At 36.1% G+C, this 26,462-nt stretch overlaps 1 protein-coding gene across 1 annotated transcript; it reads left to right on the plus strand.

Moving 5' to 3' along the window:
- Positions 1-896: 896 nt before the first annotated feature.
- RNF212 (ring finger protein 212) lies at positions 897-22,177 on the plus strand. Its single transcript, XM_026112672.2, has 12 exons — positions 897-1,008; positions 2,638-2,699; positions 5,693-5,767; positions 9,197-9,253; positions 12,189-12,247; positions 14,396-14,460; positions 14,550-14,619; positions 15,469-15,514; positions 16,622-16,685; positions 18,707-18,779; positions 19,597-19,793; positions 22,140-22,177. The coding sequence occupies exons 1-12, from the start codon at positions 897-899 to the stop codon at positions 22,175-22,177; spliced, it is 918 nt and encodes a 305-aa protein (XP_025968457.1).
- The last annotated feature ends 4,285 nt before the right edge of the window (positions 22,178-26,462 follow it).

Consider the following 26,462-nt stretch of genomic DNA (forward strand, 5'->3'; position numbering starts at 1 on the left):
TCAGCCTTGACTGCAGTTTGAGAGTCCTTCATTCTTTATCTAGAACTACCATTAAGTATCTCGGCTTTCGTGAAATGTTTTTAGCGTCCTTAACCACTTTTAATTAAACCCATAAAAGGGAAGCTGAACCGTAGCTCTTTGGCGAGGTACTTTGGCGGCAGTGATGAGCTGGTTTTTATGAAGCTCAAAGCTGGACGTCCGCCCTGTGCGGCCTGCGGCTCTGGCCCGTCTTTCGGTCGTGTTCAGAGCTACACCCAGCACCGCAAACAGGCCTGCAGGGGAAGGGTAGGGGCTCCCTCAGCTGTTCCGCAAGGGAAATTCGAAAGCCCTGGATTTTTGCGGTTTAAACAACAAAAATCAAGATGCCCTATCGGCCTTTTATTTTCCCCTCTTCCTCCAAGAGCAGCAACAAAAAACCTCCCCATGACACTAAATTAATAACCCTCCCAGACCGCTGGATTTAGGAGAGTGGAAAAGCACCACCGTTTTCCGTTTGCCCCTCGCAGGGACGGTGGCACCTCGTGCCTGGGGGCCAGGTGTCTGGCACTGCCGAGCACCTCCCGGGGGCCCTCGCGCCCTTGGGTCGCCGCGGCGTCGGGGGGAAGCTTGCGGCAGGGTGTCCCGCACCAGCACCCTCTCCCGCCCGGTCTTGAGTGCGTGGTGAGGGGCAGGAGACCCCTCCGCGCCACTCCGAGGGGCAAATCCTGCTCCCCCCCCAGCCTCGCGGGTGGGGGTGGGGTGGCGGCGCCCCCCTCGCCTCAGGGCCTGAGCGGGGAAGGGGCATGGCGGAGCCTGGCCTGTAGGCCCGGCCCGGGGGGCGGCAAGGCGGCGCCGCCGTCCGCCTCAGCCGCCTGCTCAGCCCCCGCCCTGCCGCGGCCCCCACTGCCCGCTGCCCCATGGCCACGCTGGCCTTCTGCAACGCCTGCTTCCGCGAGCCCGGCCAGGCCGCCCCGCGCTTCTGCCTCACCAGCTGCGGCCATGTTGTCTGCGAGCTCTGCCTCCAGAAAGGTAATGGCTGGCCGGAGGCGCCCACCGTCACGGGCAGCGGCTCTGGCGCGGGGTGGGAGCGAGATCCAAGATGGGTGGAGGGGAAGGGATGGGCGTGAGCCAGCTGCTCTGCGCGAGGCCCCACCGCCGAGGCACCGCCGTGGCCCAAGCGTTTCTTTTGATCACCCAAGTGCTATCCATAAACTTTTTAAAATTTTGCTAATGATTTTCTCTAAGTTGTAAAAATAACCTGAGTCTGCCTTCACGTGAAGCTTGCTAGAGCAATCCGACTTTGCAAACAAGTCTTAGACCCTGACACCCAGAGGATTTAATGGTGGTTGAGTCTAGATACTCGTGCTCCATGTTTGCATTGTAGAAGAGAAGGAAGATGGCGGTCTCACTCGTCCTGGGGGGGTAGTTAAACAACAATATTCATTAGTTAAAGAACAATTTTCAAAGTGTTGGATTAACATTTTGGGGGCAGATTTTGCTAGTAGTCTTCAAAAACTTTAAATCTCACTACTGCTGCCACTGAAACACTAGAGAAATTTTGGCAGCGTTAGGAAGATTTGAGGGGATGTTTTGAAACTCGTGCGTGTTGTATGTCATACCATGTTCTGGGACTCCTGTGATGTGCTTAGGTGAGGTTTTGCAGAAAAGACATAAGGAAATCAGGGAGCTTCTTTTCAAAAGACAAAATATCAGATAGACAGCAGTATTTTTCCCTTTGAAGCCATGCTAAAAGCTCTGTGTTTCATCAGGACACATGGAATAAGAGCTCCATCTGTATTTCAAAACTGAAAATAGGTCTTTTTTTGACCTTTAGAGTTTTGCCACTTCTGCTGTTAAGGAGAGAGGTTTGTAAAGTGCAGCCTTTAAATATAAGCTTGAAAACTCCTAGAACGTGAACCACAGCTTCCCTGTGTGCTGTTGATATTATCCGGCAGAAAAAAATGAGACGCTATAATTTTTTATTGCTGTGAACTCAGTAATAATGATAATATCAGTTTTACAATGTATTTCATCTTAAAGATGTTTGTGAACATTGTTCCTTAGAAAGGAGACATATAATTATTAGCGATGATAAAAGAATGTGTAAATATTGCACTCGTATGCATTTTATACAGCATAATTGCTAATGTGTTTGCAAATAATAAAAGAGATTTTAAAAAATGATGAAGTTACTGGAAAAATTCCTAAGGTAAAATTATGAATTGTTTGAATTTAAAACTTCGTATGTTTTATCTAGAGAGCAAGACTGAATCCCAAACTAAAAAGTCATATATCTGGTTGACTCTAACTCATTAGTGCACATAAGCATGCATTTAATTAAACCAGACGAGTAGTCCTATTTAAATCAAAGGAACTAAAAGTCACCTGCATTCAGTGACACTAATCATATTCATAAAATCAGTTACATGAATGCTTATTTGCAGGATTAAGACCTGATGATATTCACGCACGTTTTTCCCTTGCAACTGTGTGCTAATGTTTTTAGAATTATTTATTCATGTTTATTTGCATTTCATATATAAACTTCAGATTCCTTCCACAGGCTCCAAAGAAAGGTGTAGGCATCAAATTCTATTAAAAATGTATTTAATTTTTATTCGGTTTGATGTATATTTTAAATGTGTATTTATCCTACAGGCAAAAAAGATGAATGTTTGATCTGTAGAACTCCTTGTCGTACATTGTTCCTTTCAAAACAGGTAAATGAAAGCTTTAGCAATATTATATTACATTAATCTGTGGTTTGCTTAACAGCTAAATTATCTGCATTACAAAATACTTCCCTTTTGTTTGCCAGCTGTGACATGCATATTTATTGATGATAGGTTGGTAGGCTTAGATACATATGTACTATGCAGCTTTTAGTTTTATGGACTTTACAAATTTAAGTCTACGTAAACTTTTTAAATCTTCATATTCTGTTGGACTGCAAATCACTCAAAATTTTTCAAGGACGTGAATGGCTACTATATAATATCAGTGACCACTGTCAACATGTGGAAAAATGTGTATTGATTTTGGCATTTGCACATCAGAAGAAGTGGACTGCAATGAATTATTTCATGTAATGGACTGAAATGAAAATGTGCATGCCAGCCCATTAATGTTTTCAAGCCCTTTTTTTTTCCATTTGCTCTTAAGCTAAACTATTTTTGTAATGGCCGTTGCCTTCTGTTGTGATGAAGAGATAATCTGGAATATTGTGGGGAATTCTTGTCTTCATTCACTTGAGAATGAATAGGTTTATTCCCTTCCTTGAGAAATCACTAGAAAGATTTAATTTTCTTATTTTTCTCCAGGAACCATCTTCTCCTTAGCTGATTTTATAAATGGGTTGTGAAAACATTTATACTTTCCTAGACCACCTATCTAAGAGGCAGGCCTGCCTTACAATGGTAAAAGAAAAAATACTAAGAACACACAATACAGCTACAACATTAATCCTGCAAGGCCATAAGGCATTCATGTACATGAAATGGAGGACAGTTTGGGACTAACCCTGAAGTGGTGACCTTGAAGGAGGGCGTGATTTCTCTAGACATTTTTAAAACTCAGCTGATGTATAGCTAAATACAGAAATTGTTACCCCTGTATGCTGTATGTGAAAAGTAGAATACTGTTACTTTATATTTTACATTTGTAAATACAGAAACCTTCAGAACTGAACTAGGGTGAAGAAGACAGTGCTACCAAAAAAAAAAAAAAAAAAAAAAAAAGAAAGAAATTACAACAAAACAATAAAATGCCAACAAAATAAAAAGACCCATAGAAAATGGCAACAAAATAAAAAACACTCTTAAAACCTCTAAGGGAGAAATTTTCATAAGCATTCAGTATCAGCCTACCTTTGCTGCAAGTTTTATTATTAATTTCATTCATAGAATAATTTACATTGTTAGGGACCTCTGGTCATCTTGTCCAACCCTGTGCTCAGAAGAGGGCTAACTTCCAGGTTCAGCCAGGCTTAAGTTGGAACATTTCAACAGAACTTACGTACTTCAAAAATACTGAAGGAATTTAAAAATATGATGGCTGTGTTACGAACAAAAAATATTAGTTGTTTCATTAGAACCTGCCACTACTCTGGAGGACTGGAAGGAAGCAAATTACCATATTCTTTAAAAAAGACATTAATGATGATTACTTAACCTTGATTAAGAATAGATAAAATGATTGGAATGATAATTAAAGATGCACAGAAAAAAATCATATGAGCCTATAATTCAGGAACGTGAGTGGAAAAATACCTGATACCCTTTATGAGCTTGATGCTATGGCAAAATTCCCAATGAGCAGGAGGCCCTACAGATGTGGTAAAATTCCTCATTAAATTATATATTGGGACAATCAACCTCTGCACATTACATATTCTGATTTTTGCACTAATGCATGCTTGCCACCTTTACATTTTCCATATATGTCTCGTGCTCTCCTTTCTTAGAAGATGGTGAAGTGTTCTGATGAATCAGAATCTCACTGTTCATTATTTCAGAATATCATGTTAACATCTGCTACTCCTCCATGCAACAAATAAAATCTAAACAATTTTCTACAAGCCTTTATTTTAAAGAGTTTATAAATTAGCAATGAAGCTGTAAAATGTACATTTTTATTTTTTCAGGATATATCTGATGGTTACTCAAACCAAGGTCCTTTCTTTGCTAGCACCCTAAATAGGTTTTAGAGCTTGCTTCCTATTTTAAATAAGCCAAATATATTTTTATGAGTATGTTGACTTTTTTCTAGATGAAATTTTATTGTCTTGCTTCTATTTTCTTTACTATGATATCATAGATAGGTTAAACTGTGCTGTCTGTACATCTGCTTTTCTCTTTCTCAGTGTGCCAGTTCACCCTTTGGTAATTTTTGAACCATTTTGGCTAATGTCAACCAAATTTGAAAGAGCAGAGGAAGTCTCAAATACAATTAATTTCCTCCTCTAAATTCTATGTATATTTCACTTTATGTTAGTGTTATACTCTTCCTGGACTGGATAAAATATTGTCTTATTGTCTCTCTGTATGTTTGTGCAGTTCTAAGTAGACCAAAGCCCAGTTCTTTTTGATTTCTGTGTAATATTGTTAATTTAAATCCTTATAATTTCTTATCAGGCTAGAAGACTTGTTGCTTCACTCTCAGGTGGTCTACTTATTTGTTTAAATCATTCACCTTTCTTTCATTTTTCAATTTTTTAAAAGTTTTTGAGATTCTTTAGTACTTCTAATCTTAATTTAGATTTTGTATGCAATAGTTTCTATTCTTTTTGACTGTATTTTGAAATGTGGTTCCATACATGAAGGATGACTGGGGAAAGGGAGAAACAAAAACCCAGAAAACAAAGGGGCTACCAGAAACCTGGTTGCTGATCTGGAGGCAATGCCTGCTCCAGGGCAGCACATACGTACATCTTCCTTGAATGGTCTCCTGAAACTGTTAGTTATTGTCTTAGTTGCAATAAGAATCTATGCGTGTGATATATTTAAACAAAAGCATAAAGCCTTCCAGATGATTAACATGGACATTAAATAAACTGAGCTTTTTCTCAGTCTATGCATCCTCCTCCTCCCAATCTGTTCATTGACATTTTTGACTTATATACGTCAATCTATTTGTAGAACACTTCACCAATATTTTATTTAATATAGTCTGCAAATAAAAGTACAATCCTTGATATATTTTCTTTTCTTGGTAGACAAATCCTGATATTCAATCACTGTTCATGGGAATAGATATGCTATGCAAGAAATATTCGAAAGAAATAACCCAGGTGAGTCCTGTGAAAAATGTCTGTGAGATTTAGCTTCCATCTGTCAGTCAGAATCCAGATAAAGTGTTTCTTTCTTCATTGTAAATTCAGTCACACCATTGCATAATTTCTTTATACTTGAAAGTGTATTTGTGTTTGTGTATCAAGCAGGATGGGGAGGAAGGCATCAGAACCAAGTTTTCTTCCCTGGTGGAGGAAATGACAAGACCTGTATTCTTGTGCTGTGCAGTTCCCTGTAGTCTCTCTTAAACTTTCTAACTGTACGAAGTAACCAGCGGCTTCTACTGATTTGTATTTAAATGGTAAAAATGAATGTATGTGTGTGTGAAAATGAATGTATGGCTGTTTCTATCTTCACTTCTCTACTTCCACAGTTTCAAAGTTCTTAAGAAAGCAAAAATTATTCATCAGGGTCACTGATTATGTTTCTAAACTACCTCTGAAGACAGCTAGTTCTGGTTATTTTAATGATGTAAATTCACTTTCAATGCCATGCAATGAAAAATTAGATCCAACAGAACCTTAAACAGGCCAAGCAGTGTACACTAATTACAGCAGTAAAAAAATTACACAATGGGAGCCTGAGCTGGCCAAAGCCCTGAGGCGAATATTCCTTCTGGCTTTTTTTTTTAGTATAGTGAGCAAGTCAACAAACGCCAAAGACGTCTAATCTCAAAAGCTAGGCTTTATTACAAATAAGAACAATATAATTCTTAAAAACCTCAGGTCTTCTTATTCAGACAGATGCAATGAAAGATTTCAAGGTAAATTTCCTCCCTCCCTACTGTAACCTCCAAGGAGGATCCCTTCTGTTGGTTTTCGTTTCCAGTCCAGCAACTTTAGTAGCTTACTGAGTTAAAAAAACCTGCATAATAAGCTCCCTTTGGATCCTCTTTTCCTTCATCTCTGCAGCTTTGCTTTGGGACTTGTCTTTGTCCCTCTTACTGAGCATTTCTACAACTCTAAGTTGTACTGTAGTAATGTGTCCTCCCTCAATCCACTGGCAATCTTCACCATGTGTTCTCATCTCCTTTGCACTGGTACTTGTTTGACCTTGTAGTAAGCTTGCTGATCTAGCACAAAATTAACCCAGGGAAGATGATTTGCTTTCTTCATCCTAGGAATCTCCTATTTGACAGTGGTGATTATGGATTTGTAATTGTTCTACTCTGCTCCGCAAACTTCTCCAAAGCTGAGCATGTTCTCTTTCCTTAGCGCTCCTCCTCCTAAGGTGCACAGCTGACACAGTAAACAAGAAGCCTTCCTCTATCCTGCCCAGGCACACAGTTTTTAACAGCATGTCTAATGAACAGTATTTATTCTGTAAACTGTGAACTGTGAAATCCAGAGAGCTACAACACCAATCACACTTGAATGCAAACTTCTGTAATGTGTCAAAGAAATGAAAAAAAGGACATGGTCTCAAGAGACTCAGGTAAGTTTTCTGTAGTCTAAATTAATGTATAGGAAACATACTGAAGTGTAAAATATAGGAAGCATTGAGAAATGTTCAGAACTTTCCCCAGTGTCGAAAGACATAAGAACAGCCTGTGCTGTGTTAGGGCAAAGGTTTTACCTACTCTAATGCCCTGTCACACAACAGGTACTTAGCAAAGATAGAGATGGTGTCTTTGCATTCAGAAGCTTTTGGTCGATATTTTTTTCCCTATGTAATTATCAAGTTGTTGTCTGAATATTTAGTGTCTGCCACATACTATGGACAGGATGTCTACAGCTTATACACTATTTGAAGAATGATTTCCTTTTGCCTGTTTTTAACCTGCTACTTGCAAGTTTTATTTGACGTGCTTGCATTCTGTGCTGCAAAAAAAAGCAGGCATTCCTATTTACTCATTAGTTTTCAACTGGTATCGTATCCCTTCTTCAACTGTCTTTTTTGCAGCCATGAGGACTCATAATCACAGTCGTTCTTTTCGCTGAAACTGTTCCATACCTCTGATTAATCTGAACTATTTCCAGATCTACTACTCCCTGTCTGAGATGTTAGGCAGACTCGGTAGAGTAGCATCATACATTTTTACTGTGGAATAACGATGCCTATTCTATTTCTGTGAAGCCTATTCTATTCCTTTTTAAACTGGTCCTAAGGTTTGATTTGCTTTTTTGACCACTACTGAGTGCTGAACTGACATTTTCATGGAACTCCCCATTATAGGCCCAAGAACTCATTTCAGAGTAGCAGCAGTCAGTTCAGAGCCCATTATTTTCTGAGTAGATTTAGCTTTCCCCTCCCCTCTGTGTATGACTTCACACTATCTATATTGAATCTCAGCTGTGGTTTTATTACCCAGCCACTCAGTCTTACAAAGTCATTCTGAACGTCTTCACCACATGCTCTTAACTTCATTATCCTGATTAACTTAATATCATCAGCAAACTTTGCTGTAAGAATAATAATAGCTTTGCTATTCACCTTTTCTGAAGATCATGTATAAACATGTTGAACAGCGAAAGTCCAAGCATGGATCTTTGTGCAAATTCACTGGTGATCTCCCTCAACTGTGCTAAACTGATTTTTCGCTTATCTACTTATTATCTTTTAGGAATGAGTTAGCCATGCAAAGATATGGTGAATCCTTACTGTTCCTTTTTGGCTGTTTCTTCCATCAGTTCAGAAGACACTTCTGATCCTTTGATGAGGATTCAATGGGAACCTCCCAGGCTCTTCTACAGTGAACCAAAAGTAACCATTTCTGTTAGCTACTCCACTATGGTTTCTTTTTTCTCCTCTGTGTGTTTCTTCTTGGTTGCCTGACACATTCTCTGACAGATTTCTTACTCCTGGCACGTGAGAAGAAAGATTTATTAGTAAGTTTTTGCCTTTTGTAATTTGTTCCTTAAGCTCTTTCCTTGCCTAGCCTATATGTTTTTACTTTTAACCTGTCATGGTTTATGATCCTCCTTTGGACATAACCAGAAGTGCTGCTTACTAAAATCACCACAAGACAGTCTGTCTAACAATTATATCTAATGAATAGGATATTTTTACAAGACAAGTTATAATTGCCAGTAAGACACATTACATTTTATGTTGCCATTAATTTTATGTGTTTGCATAGTACTAATGAATAAGAAACACCACAGGTAACTGCCTTTCCAATTTCTTTACCTTGTAAATGGACATATTTTTAAAATACAAATTCAGAGAAATAAATCTACTAACTCTATGGTAGACCATACTAGGTTAAATAAACTTTATAAGAATTTCTGCCTCAGTGATAATAACTTGGACTTGAATTTTTTTGTTAGATGAGGATTTAAAGGATTGTATAAAGAATATGTTAAATAATTATTAGAATATAGAAAAACACAAATTCCATTAAGTGATTCTTCTCCATTAGTCTTTTCTGAGGTTGCATAAATGTACTTAGGTGAAGATTGGTATAACTGTAAAAATTTTATTTTTAGATTTCAGAATTTCAGGAAAAACATCGTAGACATTTAATAGCATACCACAAACAAAAGGTAACTCTCAGTTTGATGTTTTTATTTTTGTTGGTTATATTTGCCTTATTACTTTGGTTTATTTTTAGCAAATATATTTACCTTTTATAGGATTACTTAGCACAGCTTATCAATATTTCCTCCTTTCTGCCATTGTAAATGCCAGTTTTTAGTTGTTTAAAATCCATGCTGACTTTATTGATTATGGTTTAATAAGATGATTGTTAGTTGTGGAGTGACGGAGATTAAATGGAGAGTCAAAAGACAGGGAGAAAAGAGACAGATTTGCTACAGGGAGGAGGCAGTGGAAGGGGTGAAGAGATGCTGGTTCTCAGATGATGAGACTTGAGGAAAACAAGGCCTGGACTGACAAACTAAAGTAAGACAAACTAAATGAGAAACTTGAGCAATCCAGAACAAGACTAAGGGCTGGCATCCTGAGATAAGGATAGTTCAGTGGGGAGAGGAATAGAATTAATCATTTTCTGGAGAACAAGTAGTGAAATTTGCGCCTCTTTCTCTGCAAGTTGAAAAGAAATCCAAGATTTCTTTTTTATTTCTCAGCTACTTCCAAGTATTTGTGCAAATAGATGACTGTTTTATTCATCTGTAAGGACGTGGCCAGCTGTATTACTTAAAGCTACTTGACAGTACTGGTGGATCAACATGTCAGTAAGCATCATAAGTTTGAAATGACAGAGGCAAAACCAAATAGTTGGCCAGCTGGACATTTCTGGTGTAAAGAGGGTATATGATATGGTCCCAAAGTATGGAACAGCTTGTAAGCTTAAGTGTTTTGAGGCCCATTCTCCCCTAGCTTCCATGACTGCATTTTGGGATCAGTCCTACTGTACTTTGGAGTGGGTGGTTCTTTAAAAGTCTTGTCCTTCTGATTTCAAGGCCAGGCCATGGAGGAATCCATTTGATTTCACGGTCCTTTCTGATCTTCTTCCATATGGTAAAAATTCAGACTTGGAGACGAAGTAAGACAAAACTCTTAATAGATCTTCCCACAAGCAGAAATGTTATCTCCAGACAATCTGTGCAGAGTTTTGGCACTTTTTATTCTTGATACTTTTGATGATCACTTTCTTGGTTAGTTACTATTATGATAGTAATTTAACAGTGGTCGTAAAGCACCCAAGGATGCTGCTGAGCTGAGGAAGGTGTTCAGGTGCTAGTATGGAGACAACTGAAAGTTTGGCTGGTTGCTCTTTCAATGATATACTGGTTTGGGGTTTTTTTATTGTTTTTTCCATTCTGTGTATTTGTTTATAATTTAAAACCGCTTGCGTTGGGTCAGGGTCAGAAGAGGGTGGTTGAAATATACATCCTATGTGCAGCTAAGGCTAGTGCTGGTGAGGCTGTTTTTTTGGAGAAATGGCTTGCCAGTGAGGCTAAGGTGAGTGGGGAAGATAAGAATTTCCCCATGCAGCAATATACCCATCTCCTGCCTGTGGGTTTCAGTTAGTGATACTCCCGCTGTCAAGGCTATTGCCAGGGAGCCTGAAGGAGCTGGGGAGAGGTAGATCACAGCTGGCAAAGGCACAGGGGACAGCGGAGAGTGAGTATACGTTCATGTCAGGGTGATAATCTCCATCCAAGTCTTCCTGCTGCTGGCTTTGAGAAGAGAGGAGGGAAAGGATGAAGTAAGGGTGGAATGGCCTAGAGTGTAAACAGTTTGGCAAGTGGCAGTGAGCCCAAGGGAGGTGAGGAAGCACAAATCTTCCTTTTGACACAAGTGCTTCTTCCTGGCACCCTCCACTTCTCAGGCCTTGGCCCACAGCCTTTGGGAAAGGCAGAGTACTGCACAGTGAAATGCACAACAGGGGGTTCTCATGCTTGTCTATCTTTGTGGTTTCCTTCCTTATTTCTAGTATGTCGTCTCTGTCATTTTCAGCTGACAGCTTTCATGACCTTGATGAAAGCTTCTTCGTTGCTCTTTCTGTGAGTTTCAGACATACTGGGGTGTGGATGATGATCTGTGATGTGGGCACTTGATGTCCATATTCCTCAAGAGTCTCGTCTCCACATATTCTGCTAGGACCTAGAGATATTAAGAAAGAAATGACTGTTCACTTGCTTTAAGGGATTTTGGCCTTAAAATCATCCAGTCCTAGAGACAGGCAGAATAAAGTACATTGTTCCTGACATTTCTGCCAGCCACCTTCTTGATCAAACCAAACTCTCATTAGGAAAAAAAAAATCTTCTGGGACTTTTGAGGTCATTATGTTGCCTCAGAAGTATTACTCCTGAGGCTTGACCACTTCCTGGAGGCATTTATTCTACACTGCTGCCTTCTCAGTGTAGGAATGATGTGCGGAAGAAGTTCTTGCAAGGCAGATCTATTAGGCAAATAGATATATTACAACGGTCTCCTTAAATCCCCTGAGCTGAAAAAAAGAAGACTGGGAGAGTATTAGGGCAGTGGTCCGTAGGCTTGCCTTGTTCTTACTGTCTCCCAGTTGTCTACTTAGGGCCACTGGTGGAAACAGAATACTGGGCTATCTGAACCCTTAATCTGTATCATAATGGCCATTCATCTGTTTTTCTTAATTGAAGACTCTAAAAAGAGCAGGAGTTAAGGGGTCTGATGACTGGAAGATAAAGGCAGTAGAATTCCTACTCAATAAAATACAAAAGTAATTTCTTTCACATTTGAAACAATCTGCTGATAAAAGAGGTATAGCCAATATCCAAGATCAGAGATGGGGACGGGGAGAACTGCCTTCATATATGCAGTGATGGGTTGGAAAGACAGCGGAGCAGAAAGGACAAAAAGGCTGACTTAAAGATGAGACCAGATTTGATATGCCAGAGGTAATTTCTGGAAACTCAGCTTGCTCTGGATACCAGCAAAACACAACCTTTGAACAGATTAGAATACTATTTGTATGAAAACGGGTTTTTATATTACACAAATAGAGTTCGTTTAAATCTCTGATTACATCACAGACACTGAAGTTGGAAGAATCCCTCAAGAAAGCAACGCAACAATTGCATCAGATACAATGGTAAGAGGTTTAATGCAGCAGAAGTAAATGGGGAACATTATTTGTAATCAGATTACAGCAGGGCTAATTGATAAAATGATAAAAATCATGCTTTGTTTGCTTTTCTCTTTGATATTGTGTTGTATAAATAAATGAAGTATATTTTTAACCTTATAGAAGTAAATGAATAATGATTTTTGTCATCAGGTCCATTTCTTCATGTTAAACAAGCTTGTCAGGCAAGAATACTTTTTTAAAAATTCAAGTCAGTAATTACTCTAAAAATGAGCTTTTAGCAAGTGGTATTTATTATGATGGATTAAACATCTGAATGCATATGCAGTTTTAAAATTGCTGTTTGCACTGACATGAATTTGTTTTGCTCTTTTTCAAGTTTTCCAGCATCAGTTTAGAAGGTTCACAGTATCTTTCCCGGTATATCTAAAACTAGCCCACTTGCAAAATTACCAAAAGTTTTGTAAAATGATTGTAATCTTCCTTGTTTGTAGTAAAAATAAACTACCCAACTCATCTCAAAATAGTCTTTTTCACAAATGTGCTAAGAGGTAGCTTGTTATTATCCCCTCATTGACTGATACACCTAAATCTTTTTTATCCTTTACCATTGGCAATTGCTGAATTTCCAACTTATAGCACCTGTTATTATTCACCCCTAAGTGTGCTTTGTGCTATTCCTTTTCATTAGCTTTCATTCTATTTCAATCATTTTATTTGAAAAGATCACATTATTTTTATTTTATCATTATCTTGTCCTCCTTCATATCAACGACACTTTCTAAATCTGTCTGCAGATTTCACAAACTGCTGGCTATACCTAAGTCAATAATGAATGTATTAAATAGAATAAGTCGCAAAACTAATCTGAAGGAGACATCAATAATAAAATTTCTGCACTCTCTTAACCCTTTTTTGTTGCTGTTTCGCTTTTATTTACATCATAGTTAACTGAATTAATCCCTCAGATCTCTGCTTTAAAGACTGTGACCTATACAGCACTATAATGCTTAGATTGAATTAACATAGATTAAATGTACTATCTTACTACTGTTTAAAAAATCTGCTTACCAGAAAACAAAACAAAACAAAGTTTCAGATCATTCTGATGTGATCTCCTATGGTAAAATTATTATTCATTCCATTTTCCATTTGCTTCCATGTCCCATTTTATTCTTCTTCTTTGTAAGACTTCAAAAACTACTGGAAAAAGCCTAATGACCTTGGCCCATTTTTTTTTCGTTTTAGTGAGTATTGGTATTAGGGTATCAGAGTTCTTACTGTGTAGTTATAATGTACTACTCCCCATGGATCCATCTTCTTGAGAGAAGCCTTTCTCCATGAATACCACTTTATGAATGCCAACAATAGGATCCTGAAATGTCCTTGATAAGCCAGTTCACTGAGCCAGCAATTTAATTGCAACATTTTGTGTCATCATTCCTTTTCTGTGTTTTTTAATATACACTTTCTTCTGACTCTGACAGGCACATAGTATACTAGATTATGCTCTCTTATGGTGCTTAATGTAAGATGACGAAGATAAAGAGTAGAAAGGAAACTAGGTGCATGCTGGATTTTCATAGTTAATATATTTTTATTCTCTGTTTCCTTTTCCTCTTTTGCATCTCAAATAAATAGCATCTTGGTTATACCAACTACAGAACTCTAACTGAATTTCAGATTTTCACAGAGTTCTACCAAAACAGTTTGACCTAGCTGTTCTCCTCGCATGCCCAGCGAGACATATTGCCTCTGTGTATAGTTATTAGCAAAGGTATCAGATTTTTATAACTGTTGGTGAATAGCAGAAGTATGCCAACATTTCCTTATAGAACTAGATTTTTAAGGTTTTGGAAATTTACACATCAAAATGAAGATTTTAGAGGCGGTCATAGTTAATAACTGTATTTTAATACCTGTTGTTCCATAAAGTATTCTGCCATAATGTTATCCTAAACTGGCATTGTTGTGCATGGAATGACTGATATATCAAATACACTGCCTATTTTGCTTCATGATGAACTGTGAAATGGTATAAAGCTATTGATGGATGATATACTTTGATCTTATGCTCTATTGACCAGTTATACAAATGAGTTAACCAAACCATTTTTTAACTTATATCCGCTGTTCCTTTTGTTTTGCTTTTAGTATGAAACCTCCTCAACAAATTACTCAACCGCCACTTTCCAGTACAAGTAGAAATCCACTTTCCAGTAAGAAGTGTTAGTATAAAATATTAACTATGTAATATGTATCACTGGATGTAACAATGTTCTAATACAGCATTTATTACTAACTTTAGTTCCTTCAAAAAACCAGAATGGATATTCTTCATATTCTCTCCATCCGAGTCATGCTTCTGCTACCGAAATGTAGGTACAAAACCATTAATTTCCAATAAAAGCCTTACAATAACAAAATATTTACAATTTTTTTCACATAAAACCATTTATTTTGTAGAGTATGTATCCTTTTGGCAATGACTTTATTTTCTAATTTTTGTGTCTCCTTTTGTAAACTGTGTATATATAAAAGAACCAGGGAGGGTTTTATATATCCAATATACATATTAGCTAGCTGTATAGATTGCCTTGGTATTCACTGGAAAAAAATGATACACCTTATTCTAAAGACTGTTTGGACAGACTGATTAAATGCTCTCCAATGGTGAGTATTTCTTCCCATTGACAGTGCAGGAAATCTAAATGACTAGTACAGACATCCATATTTACATTGCAGTTATCTAGTTAGATAGGATCAACCCCAGCTAGGCATTCAATGCTCATTAAATTTTAAATAAATTGACTGTATAGCTTGTTCAAACTAAAAGATTTCTTTACCTATGGCTGATTCCCTAAAAAAAAAAAAAAATTCAGAATGCCATTAGTATGAAGACAAATGACAAATATATAAATGTGCATGTTTATTCTGACTTAAATAGAAGTATAACACCATTAGTCATAAAATAACTTTCTCTATAAGTACCTAAACAAGATTCATACTAGGATCTGGTTTACTAGATTCTTACTAAATCTTACTCTATTTTTCTTACCTCTAGTGAGTTTTGGAACAGGTGCTAAATACTTTTTAATGTATTATGCATTAAGCATTATTAATTATGTGTTAGTCAAATTAAACATGGGAAATATCATGCAATTTTAGTCATTATAATGAATGCATTATTTTTATTACATCATACTTATTTTGACTTTTGTTGTAAGAATGGATTCAATGGAGATTGATCCTGTACCTTCACCAATGAGGAAAGTAAGTTCCTTTTATATATATGTATGTTTTTGGTTTCTTCTACCCTGTTAATTACTGTAAAAAATAGATCCCCCCCATTCAGAACAATTCTTACATATACGCTGATTTCAGCTATGGTTGATGCTTAGTAGAAGTCAAATACTTCCCAAAAGGAACTAGTAAGAGATAAATCACAACACTGATTTCTAGAATTTTATTCCCCCTGTGGCATAGACATGGTTATAAACTTGTGAGGCTAAATTAAATAGCAAACTCTTGAGTTCCAAGTATATTTACGTTATAAGAATGTTGTAACTGTTTCCAAAATAAATGTTGCTATTGCTTGAAACTGAGACTTAGGATTAAATTTAAAAGTCAAATATGTTAAGGAATGGAAGTATACATAAGATTCCCACCTTCATCTGACCTCATATAGATATCTGCAGTGCAGATATAAGCTAGTTACCCAGTCATTAGTTTTCACCTTTCATAAAGAATTTTATTTGCAGTTTGACCAGGTGATGATGCCTCTGGCTATGTCCAAGGGCATCAATGTGTGAATAACATCTTCACATGTTAAGAAAAAGCTAGATGGTAGCAGTAACCAGTCTGAGGGCAGTGTTAAAACCTGGCATTTTAAGCTTTGAATGACCTCTCTAAGATGAAAATGGAAGGGGAAATTCTTCCCTGGTTAGGAGACGTAACATCCAGGAAAAGAATATTGCTTAAGGATGGAATCTCAGCACAAAAAATGGTGTAAGCATATGATAATTTTTTATCTGAATGTGACAGAAAGGACATTTTGGAATACAACTCAAGTACATGTATTTTTTTTTCCCTGTGTATCTCTGAAAAAACAGTAACTTAATTCCACAGTTTTGCATTTTAGAGCTATGAACAAACCTGGAGGGGATAATTTGGAAGTTAGCAATGCAGAATGGTGATGTAGGAGATCTATGTCTCCTGAGGGCAACCCTTTTTAGAGTATCTTTGCCTTGCAGGAAGGCAATGGAGAGAGACCAAAGTCTGCTGTTTTTTTACTCCTCAAACCTAGAACACTGTTGCTTAAAATATCCTACTAATTTGTGTACTTATTACACTGTAATTAATACCTTGCCATTCATTTAGCCTGAGACGGTGACTGGTCCAGCAAGACTATCACTAATAACTCCACCCCAAGGTGGACGTATGGGTAAGTAAAAATAAAATTTGTAACTGGATAAAATTTATATTATTTTAAGAGTACTCCAAAATTAAAATCCATGCTTTAGCAATTTACTGAGCAAGCTTGGATTGTGTTGAGGTGTAAGGAATTAATCATGTAGACATCAGTCCAGCAGATGAGAAATGGTTTAAAATGAATCAAATAAATCTCCTTATTTACCTGCTCTGTTCTATGAATAATTTATTGTAGCCAAATGATGTTTGCTGAGCAACCATAGTCAACAGTTGCAAAGAAAATACTGTAATGATGTATATGGTGGAACAGGACATACATACTTGCAGTACATGTTATTGTCTCTCCATTAATCTTCATGGTTATACTGGTTTATAGTTACCAGAGATTAATGCTGCCCATAAAAATAATTTTGAATATCAGATGAGAAAATAAGGGAAAATTGAATGGAAGTTACAAAATTGGTGAAAACAGTAAGGTAATTCATCTGAGATCAAGAATTTCTTCAGAAACAGGTGATGGTTTTACTATATCAGTATATTAGGGTATGAGACATTTTATCTGCCTGCCTTTCAATCCTGGGCTGTTGTAGAGCTTGGGTAGCTCTCTGAGTAAAGAAGACATGTATGACAGCCAATTGAAACTATTACAATCTCCTTGTGCATTGTTTATTTGTGAAAAGTTTCACAGAATTTCCAGTGGTCTGCTGGTATAGCATTCATGGGCCCCTTCCATGCTCATTTTTCCATCCAGCATGCTCCTATACCAGTCCATTCTCAGGCAACCTTACAGCTGGATTCAGCTGTCAAGGGGATCCATGTCCAGCCAAGAATGGAGCTTTTAGCACTCCTATGCTTTTACACGGTATAGAAATCCTGGAACGGGGATAATTACAATTGCAATGCACATAGTGTAATGAATTTTTGTCCGGAGGTGTTGTGGAGTCCCCATCCTTGGAGATATTCAAAAGCTGTCTGAACAGGGACCTAGACAACCTGCTGTAGGTGACCTTGCTGAAGTGAGGGGGTTGGACTAGATGATCTTCAGAGATCCCTTCCATACGCAACCATTATGTGATGCTGTAATAAGTAAAAATTACTTTTTTCTATATTATGTCTGATTTTTTCTGTGTTACATCTGATTTATATGTTCAGATCCTTTCTAAATGCACTCTTGCATATAAATTTATGGATAACAAGATAGCTGTAGTCTAGGTAAACATTTTTTTCATTTTGTCTGTATATAAATAGACATGTAATTAGATAGTAAAATTATATGTAAAACAGTTATGTGCTCAGCACATTTCAGATTCAACCCACAAAGTCTTGCAGTGTTCAAAACTGAATGAATCAAAGCACAGTCATGCAATAGATTTAATATTTATAAAAGTAAGAGTCAGTACAAGCAATGATTTATTTGTACACCAAGTAAAGTTTCTTTAAAGGGATCGATGAGGCAGGAAAAAAAAAACTGCTAAAGAACTGAAGCACCTCAGCAACACTGCCTAAATATTCTGATAAATGAGAGCAGGTGAAAGAAACCAACATATCTGTGTCAATCTTGGAAAAGATTTGCAGGAATGATACAATATCATGTTTTTTTGTGACAGCTAAGCTCTATGTAGGGATTAATCTGTTGAGAATTAAGTCAATTTTTCATCATTACCTTCTGTTGGAGTACTGCTGAGGAGTTATGTGAGCTTTCACTTCTGCTGGACTTCTTCTAGCAAGAGATACTGGAAAACAAATGCTGCCTCAGCAGATGTCTTGTCTGTGCTAAATCCCAAAAAGGATTATTCCTTTTTTAGGGCTATTTCCATGTTTCCTCAAGTGTTACGAGGATTTTATTTTGTCAGCCAGTCCCTTAGCTTTCATTTCCTATTGTTATTTTCCACGGTTTTTCATGCTTGAATGAACTGATGGTGAATTTGGCCCAAAAAAATGTAATTAAGATACTTATCCTTGTTTCCAAAGTGATTGCTTAAGTAAAATGGGTAATTCATTTTAATCTTGTATTCAAAAATATAATTCTTACAGGTAGCGTGTCCTACAGAAGTTCTCAGCCATCTGGAATAACGTCAAGTCAAAATAGTAAAGCAGGATCTACAAGGTAATTAAATAAAACTCAGGCTTTTCAAGATGTTACAGTCTTTTATTGGAGACTGAAATTTAACTCTTACCTGGCCTCAGTGAATCTGTACCTTTAAAGGCTGTATTCTATATCTGTCTTTCTAAACAAGAAATGTTGTTGTGTAAGCTAACTATCACCTATATGAATGGGTTTTTTATTGCTGGAAGATTACATTTTGAAATTACTTTCTTCAAAATGTTCAGAGGTAATCCGAGTTCCTGTAGTTGTGTACATCTACAGTCACAATACTTTTATATAAAGAGTGGTAAATTTTTATTAAGAAAGTGAAATGTCTCTTCTTTATGTTTCTTCTAAAAGTCAGAGATTGGAACACAATATCTCTAACCTTTTACTGAGAAATTTCCCAGTAAGCTATTCTCTGAGTAACCTGAACATCTTCATGCAGTGTATAGCAGCTCTTTCAGGCTTTCCATCTAAACATTGAAAAGGTCTTAATTTGTGAGAAATATCAATATGAAGAAAAAATTTAAAATGAATCCAAGAAGTATAAACTCTTGCTCCCCATAATCATAAAGCACAATATATCTTCTTAGCATGAATTTAAAATACATAACAAAATATTTCTTTTCAATCTCTGATTCTCATACCTTTTGTTTTCATTCTACTGTTTAGAATGTGTAAAAATCCTAAATATCTAAATGTCTGATGAATAAGGAATCTGTAAAACATAACATTTTATAACATTTTTTATTAAAATGTTAGCACTGGGAATTTAAAATCTCTTGTAGTATGAAAGTAGCCTCAAATTTTACTCAGAAATGAATTTCATTAATAGATCCACACCTATAAGACTACCACATAATGGATATCCACTCACATCGTCATCTGGATCACAAAGTAGTAGAACGGGGTCATGGGCTACTTCTGACTTCAGAACACCTCAGCTGTATCCATTTACATCACCTTCCTCACAATCATCTGCAACAAGACATCCAATCACCATCCCTGGTCTTCTGCAGAGACAACATTTAGGCAAGTACATTCTATAAATTAATAAAATTTGACTCTCTTTACTGAAAAATTTTCAGCATAAAATACAATTGTTGCTTATTTACTGGAGCTCAGAGAAACAAATTATGTAATGTGGTAATGATATTTGAAAACTGGAAGCAAGCTATCAAAAATATGAAAAAAATGTGTTTTATTAGCATTATTTAGCCTTATCCATCTGTACAATAGAATATCTGCTACGAGAATGTGTTCTTGCTTCACTTCACACAACATTTTAACAAAGATTTAAATTGGACAATTTAAATAATTGTTTTCTAACAAATTCCTAGCAATTCTGAACAATGCAAATCATATAATAATTTGGCAAAAACTAATCTTCCAACAACTCTCAAGTAAAGAATGGAGAATAGAAGACAATTAGTGGAAGAAGTAGACTCAGTGGGAGCCATAGTAAGTCAGAGTATTTCAGCTGGAAGTATGGAGTAATGAGCACAGATAAGACTGAGATAGTCAACAGAAGTCCTTTAATAAGGACTCTTTTTAAGGAATTAAGGAATAAGAATGGTTGAGTTTACATACGGAAAAGAAGGAAAGGATAGTCTATAATGAAAAGAATGAACCTGAGACAGTTCCTGCATGAATGAATGGAGTGTTGTAGAAAGTGGATGACAACTGACCTCTCACAATGTCCAGTGGAGGAAAAGGAAAATAAAAGGAAACTGCAGCATTCTGAATGTAACAAGTGAAGTATTAGTGATCTAGTTATTAGGGACTTGGGAAAATCAGTGGAAATGAACAAATAAGCAAACTCCTCTTGAAGTGAACAAGGAATAGAGAATGAACAGATGAGACAGAAAAAGGAAGGAAGACATTCAGGAATGGAAAAGAAAGGTGAGGATATTAAAAGAGTTGGGAGAAGAAAAGGAGCACAGAAAAATGCATGATAGAAAAAAAGGCTGTAGAGGAAACAATAAAAAAATGAGGAAGAATGGCTATGAAAATGGAGAATATTTGTGTAAAAAAGGGAACAGGATGGACCAAAAGAAAAAGATGAGAGGACACTAAAGTCTGTTTTTCCATAGAAGCAAGAAAAGTAGAAAAGAGAAGCCCTGATAGTTACAGCAAACAGACCAAATAATAAAGAAATGATGAAAATAAAATGAAAAACGACAAAAACATTTTATTTTTTAGTATTATTTGTGTATTTTATAATTATTATTAGATATTTCATTGTATTTCTTTATCACATGCTCTGCATCTTCACAGTTTGGGAGAAAAGGCTTAGATGATTATATATGATCATTTATTTCTGGTCGTCTTTCCCTTATTTTGTACTATATTAATCGTATTTCTTTTGTTATTGCTTGTTCTTATCTCATCACTGTTTTTAGTAGTAATCTTCCCTATCCTATGAACTTTTCAATCCTAGTACTGTTCCCTCATTTGCCAGAATTTCTGTTTCAACCTCACATTTCTTATAAGTCTATCTGTCACCAAGACACTGACATAAATATCCACGAGTGACCATAAAGAGAGAGTTACTCCAGGGTAATGACTGCAGCATAAAGCTAGGAAAAGTAGCTGTACAGAGACCAGCCCAAGAAGTGTGTATGGACATGCTGGAATTCCACTGGGGCAGATTGATTCTTCATATTGCAAAGTTTACATCACAAGTGAAAACTTTGTTATTTACCTTAAAAAGAAAATTCAGATTAAAAGTGTTCTCAGTCTTTATTTATAAAAGTGACTTTTCTATTCCAAGAGCAACACAACTCAAGCAGTTTGGACTTTATAGCTAAGCTGTTCTGCAAACAGATGCAAACAAACTAATGAAAGCAAAATGAAGGTGTTTTAGGAAATTCAATCATTTTCAAATTTTGAATGGTTATAGCTTGTGAAAGTTTACATCATATTTGTTTTACATGTGGAAGTTTCTGGATAGTGATATAGCATGTGATATAATATATGAATGTATGGAGTAGGAATCTGAGTAAATAAAAATAAGCAGCTATATTGAACTTAAGTATTGCTCTGATTTCAGCTATATGTTCATAAATTAATTGCAGTTTATTTTCAGAATAGTATTTACTTTGACATTCACCTGTGTAGCTGAAATTCAAATATAGCACAAATTCTTTTAAAGAAATAGAATTCTGATTCTTTTATAGAAATATAGAGGAGCATATTTCAATTGATACAAACAGCTATACAAAAACTTATATCAGAATGTCTGTTTCATATTTTTAAATTTTGATAGTTTTTACTTTCCTGTTTTCTTCAATAAATTTCAAAAATATTTACATGAGTAAAATTTTCCTATAGTATTATTAAAAATACTTGTATTTGTATTTGTTATTGTTATTTTAGGATCTACTAATTTTGGAGGACATTCAGTAGAAAGATAAGCAAACATCTGTGATTTGTTTTGTTCAGTACGCATCTGGAGAAGCCCTACACAGTCTTTGGATCTCAGAGTACTTGTAATTTCTATAAAATGTCAGACTGGCATAAACAGCTAACTATTCAGCTTGAATAATCTATTTAAAATGTTGCTGATATTGCTGATTAACATCTATGGTGGTTTTAAACAGGAGTACAAAATACTGTAGCTATTTTTAGAATATTTGGCTTAAAATGTATTGTAAAAATAAACAGCTTTTATTGACTAAGTGTTAAGACAAAACATGGTTATATACTCAGTGAACACTTCTTGCTGTAAATGTATAGACCTGCAGTAGGCTTCTGTATATAAATGGTTGTGCCTGTACAGTATTAGAGATGAGCCCAGTCCTAAAATATATTTTAATTTATGAGTATGTGATTCCAGAATTTCCATTTGGGGTTTTTATTCAGTAGATCACTTTTTCTTTGCACTGTTGAAAGACGTAAGATTTGGGATATATTACATTCTAACAAGCACTGCTGAACTTACAAGTGCAATATTTATACCGCAGTCCAAGAAGCTTACCATTTGATTTAGGTAACAGTGATTTCTTCCCAAAATGTGATGAAATGGGGGAACAGCTCCGAAAAGAAAGAATTTGTTGGAGGCTACCTTTATTCTCACTCAGGAATAGCAACTGAAGGCTCTGAATGAAGGGTGCTAGAATGACATATTTTTCTTTTGAGAGTAGCTCTTCCTTTGAGATTCCCACCGTTATTGTGTATGTCTGAGCAAAATCTTGGTTTGACTGAGTCAGCAAATATGCAGCTGGAGGGCTGCTGAAACTGTTTGTGAATTTGTGGCACATTTTTTGTAAAAACTTGGGAGTTTGCTTTTGAAACTCAAAACATTTTGAAAATTCTGAAAGAAAAAAATTTACTTTGTTTTGCTTTTGGCACTAACTTTACCTTAATTGTTCTAAAAATACTAAAACTAAAAGTTTGTTTGTATTTGAAATCAAGTCCTCTAAGTAAATGGTACATTCTCTTTTGGGTTGTAATGTTTTGTTTGACCTAAAGGAAAAAAAAAAACACCAGAAAGGGGAATATGAAGGAGTTTTTTGTTTTGCTGAGACAAAAAGAATATTTCATCTACAAAACTGAAAAGTGAATGACTGTTTTAACTGGCTCTGAATTTGATTTCATTTTTTCATATTTTCCCTCTGGCTGTCTACAGAGTTCAGTTTGAACAGGTGGGTGTGCCACTTGATCAAGTGTAAAATAGGTGAAGAAATACCTATTTTGTGAATCTTTATGGAGTAGGAGCTTCCATAACATTTTAAGCTTCACATTTCCCTTATTTAAATGTAAACTCATTACAAACAAATAAGTAATTGTTTTTATTTCTTACCTGGTGAAAATTTGTGTATTTTCTTCTCCACTATGATTTTATATTTCAAAGATGGGATTTTTAAGTAAATTAATTTTCAAGCAGCATTTTAGCTTGAAAGATTTAGTTTTAGAAAGCCATAAACATATACAGTAAAGGACTATCCATAATCTTTTTACAAATTCCTACTCTCCTCTAGTTCAAGATGAGCTGCTATAACTGAAAAATGGGTCTAGTAAAATATAATTGCCATCTTCCACATGAATTGTGTTTCAAAGGTTTTCCTGTCAAATTTGTTTGGATCTTTCTAATTTCTGTTTTATCATACTGCAAAGTCATCATCCAGGACTGCAAGGTGAGGTTATAGCTTTTGGGATTGCTAAAAGTTAGACTCTAAACTCAGTGGAAATATCTAGGGTTTATTAGTTTTATTTTTTTCTGGAATTGTGTGGATGTAATTGAAGACAGAATTTGAAGTTGATAGTTACAAAGTTGGCTCTATAAATGGGGCTTGCCTGAAGGTTCACTGGGAAGAGTCACATTTGTTCTCTCAGAGACACTTGTTCTACAGAACTGACAATGATAAAAAAATGCACCCTGCCATTCAGAGATGTGTATGCATACAGACAGAGAGCAGAATGGTTTCTATATTGCTGCTCACGACAGTGGTTTCCACACAAATTCAACAACAATCTTAATGGCTCTGGTAATCTTCATCACTTTTCCCTTTCTGAGGTAAAAGCTTTGCTCAGACAGGGTGTGTTTTGTGGCTGTAGATTGAGAAGAAGAGAAATTGGAAGATCTCATCAATAAAGAAAAGAAATATAGTATAGAAATTGGTGCTTATATTATTTACTTCTGCTGTGAACTACTTAATAGCATCTAACAGTATTTTCTACTTACTTTCTACTTACTTCTTACTTAAAAGGTACTACCTAATCTATTTGTGCCTACAGTCTAATTCTGAAGGAAAAATCCTACTCATCTTTGGAGATTTTGCAGCTTTGAAATGCATTTTGAAGAAAAAACAGAATATAATTTGAATCAATTAAAAAGAAATGATGTAGGAGCTATACATCTTGAGTAGAAATGCCTTCAAGTGATTGCCTCTTGTTTTCCAGTTCAGGTAAAGTGAAAATTTCAATCATGCAAATCAATTAAATGACTAGTATGTGAAGTTTTCAAAACTTAAATCTAACTGGGTCTAATTTATCATACAAAATAATTACTAGCAAAATTAAATTCTAAATAATAAAAGACACCTGAGGAATTAAATGTGCTGAGTTCAGTGCTTTTATAATTTGTATGAAACAAAACAGCGTTGAAAATATTTAATGCTGTAATTTCTTCTTTAAGAAGAGGAGAAGAAGAAAAGCCTCTATGTGACATTAAGTACAAAAGGCTTTTCTTCCATTAGGCATGCATCTCCTATTAAATTGTTCTTTGTGATGAGTTACCTTCCTTTAAATCTTAAAGGAAATTTGCAGTACACTAATGATACACCAGAGGGTGCTAAGTTACCTCTAAACAAATTATTTTATTCAGTCATTCCACTCTTTTGGGTATGTAGAATGAAAACTTAACTATTCTGGTCTTATATAGAAAAGCTACATATAATAAAATGAAGGGCAACAAAATGATGTTGAAGTCTGAGGATAAAACATCAGAAAAATATCTGATGATAACAAATGAGAGGGACTAAGTGAATTAAACTGAAAGTCAGAACAGTAATTCAGATATAGTATTCCATAAATATGTGAAAGGTAAGAATAATGGAAACAGAGACTAGTCACCCTGGTGGAGTAAGCAATAGTGGCCTGAAGGAAGAAATTATTTAGGCTTGATATTGGGAAACATTCTTAACAATCAGACTAATTTGGCAATAGGCTATTCTCTCCTAGGAGAGGGTCAATGCACTATCACAGTGGGTATTCAAGACCTCAGAGACTAGACGGTGGTGGTAATGCTGCAGTGTACAACTTTGAAAAGGGTGAAGAGTCCAGGCTGAATGAGCTAAGAGTTCTTTTCAGTCTCTGTCTGCAGCTTTCTGGCTTTGGGTCGTAAGATGGCACTAATTTCTCTTTTTATAGTTTTGTGGGAGAGAACATACAAGCATATACATTTCACTAGAAGGGTGTTTTATGCACATACAAACAATAGCATAAGGTTTTATTAGAAGTCAGAATAATGCTATTCTTGCTGATGCTTAATGTATCCTCTTGTTTGTTTTATCTTTGCCAACTTTAACTTCACTTCATGTTTTCATCACTTATCTTTTTCACAAGGTGACACTCTTATACCATATAAAGTAACACCATGTCTATTTATTGCTTTGTCATACAAAGGAAGTCTGTGGCAGACAAATGCTTAGTCTGTTAAACATAATATCTGATACTTGCCAAGTAGCATTTTCTACAATTGTGCTAATTAAAAAGCCAAATTGCTACCACTTATTTCTGAACTCTCATATTGTACCAGTCAGACAAGAATGCCATAACTCATCAAGATGCAGCATTTTCGGCTTATCTGTGATGGTACTACTTTTCCTCTAGAATTTAAACTGCTTGTGACCTGAGGAAATGGAATTTGATAGTTCTCTCCTTCTGTGGTCTCTGCGTCAAAAGTACTGATGTAAAAACTGGTTTGCTTTCTTTTTCTACAGAGCACATGGGAAAGCACACAGTCCTGCCCATAGAGAACAGCAGTCACTTGACCTTGCCTAGAGCCATTTAGAAGCTACCAAAGCCTGGACAGAGGGCATTATGTATCCTGGCACGCCTTCAAATACTTTGAAAGCAGGTACTTACTCCAGCTGTGCTGCCAAGGCCCGCATAAAGCAATCTGCAGAAAATATACAATGCTGAGAGAATCTGCTTTACTTCTGGTGTTCTAAAGAATCACCCTGTGCAAGTGGTGTT

This window comes from Dromaius novaehollandiae, chromosome 4, assembly GCF_036370855.1.
Source record: "Dromaius novaehollandiae isolate bDroNov1 chromosome 4, bDroNov1.hap1, whole genome shotgun sequence".
NCBI lineage: Eukaryota > Metazoa > Chordata > Aves > Casuariiformes > Dromaiidae > Dromaius > Dromaius novaehollandiae.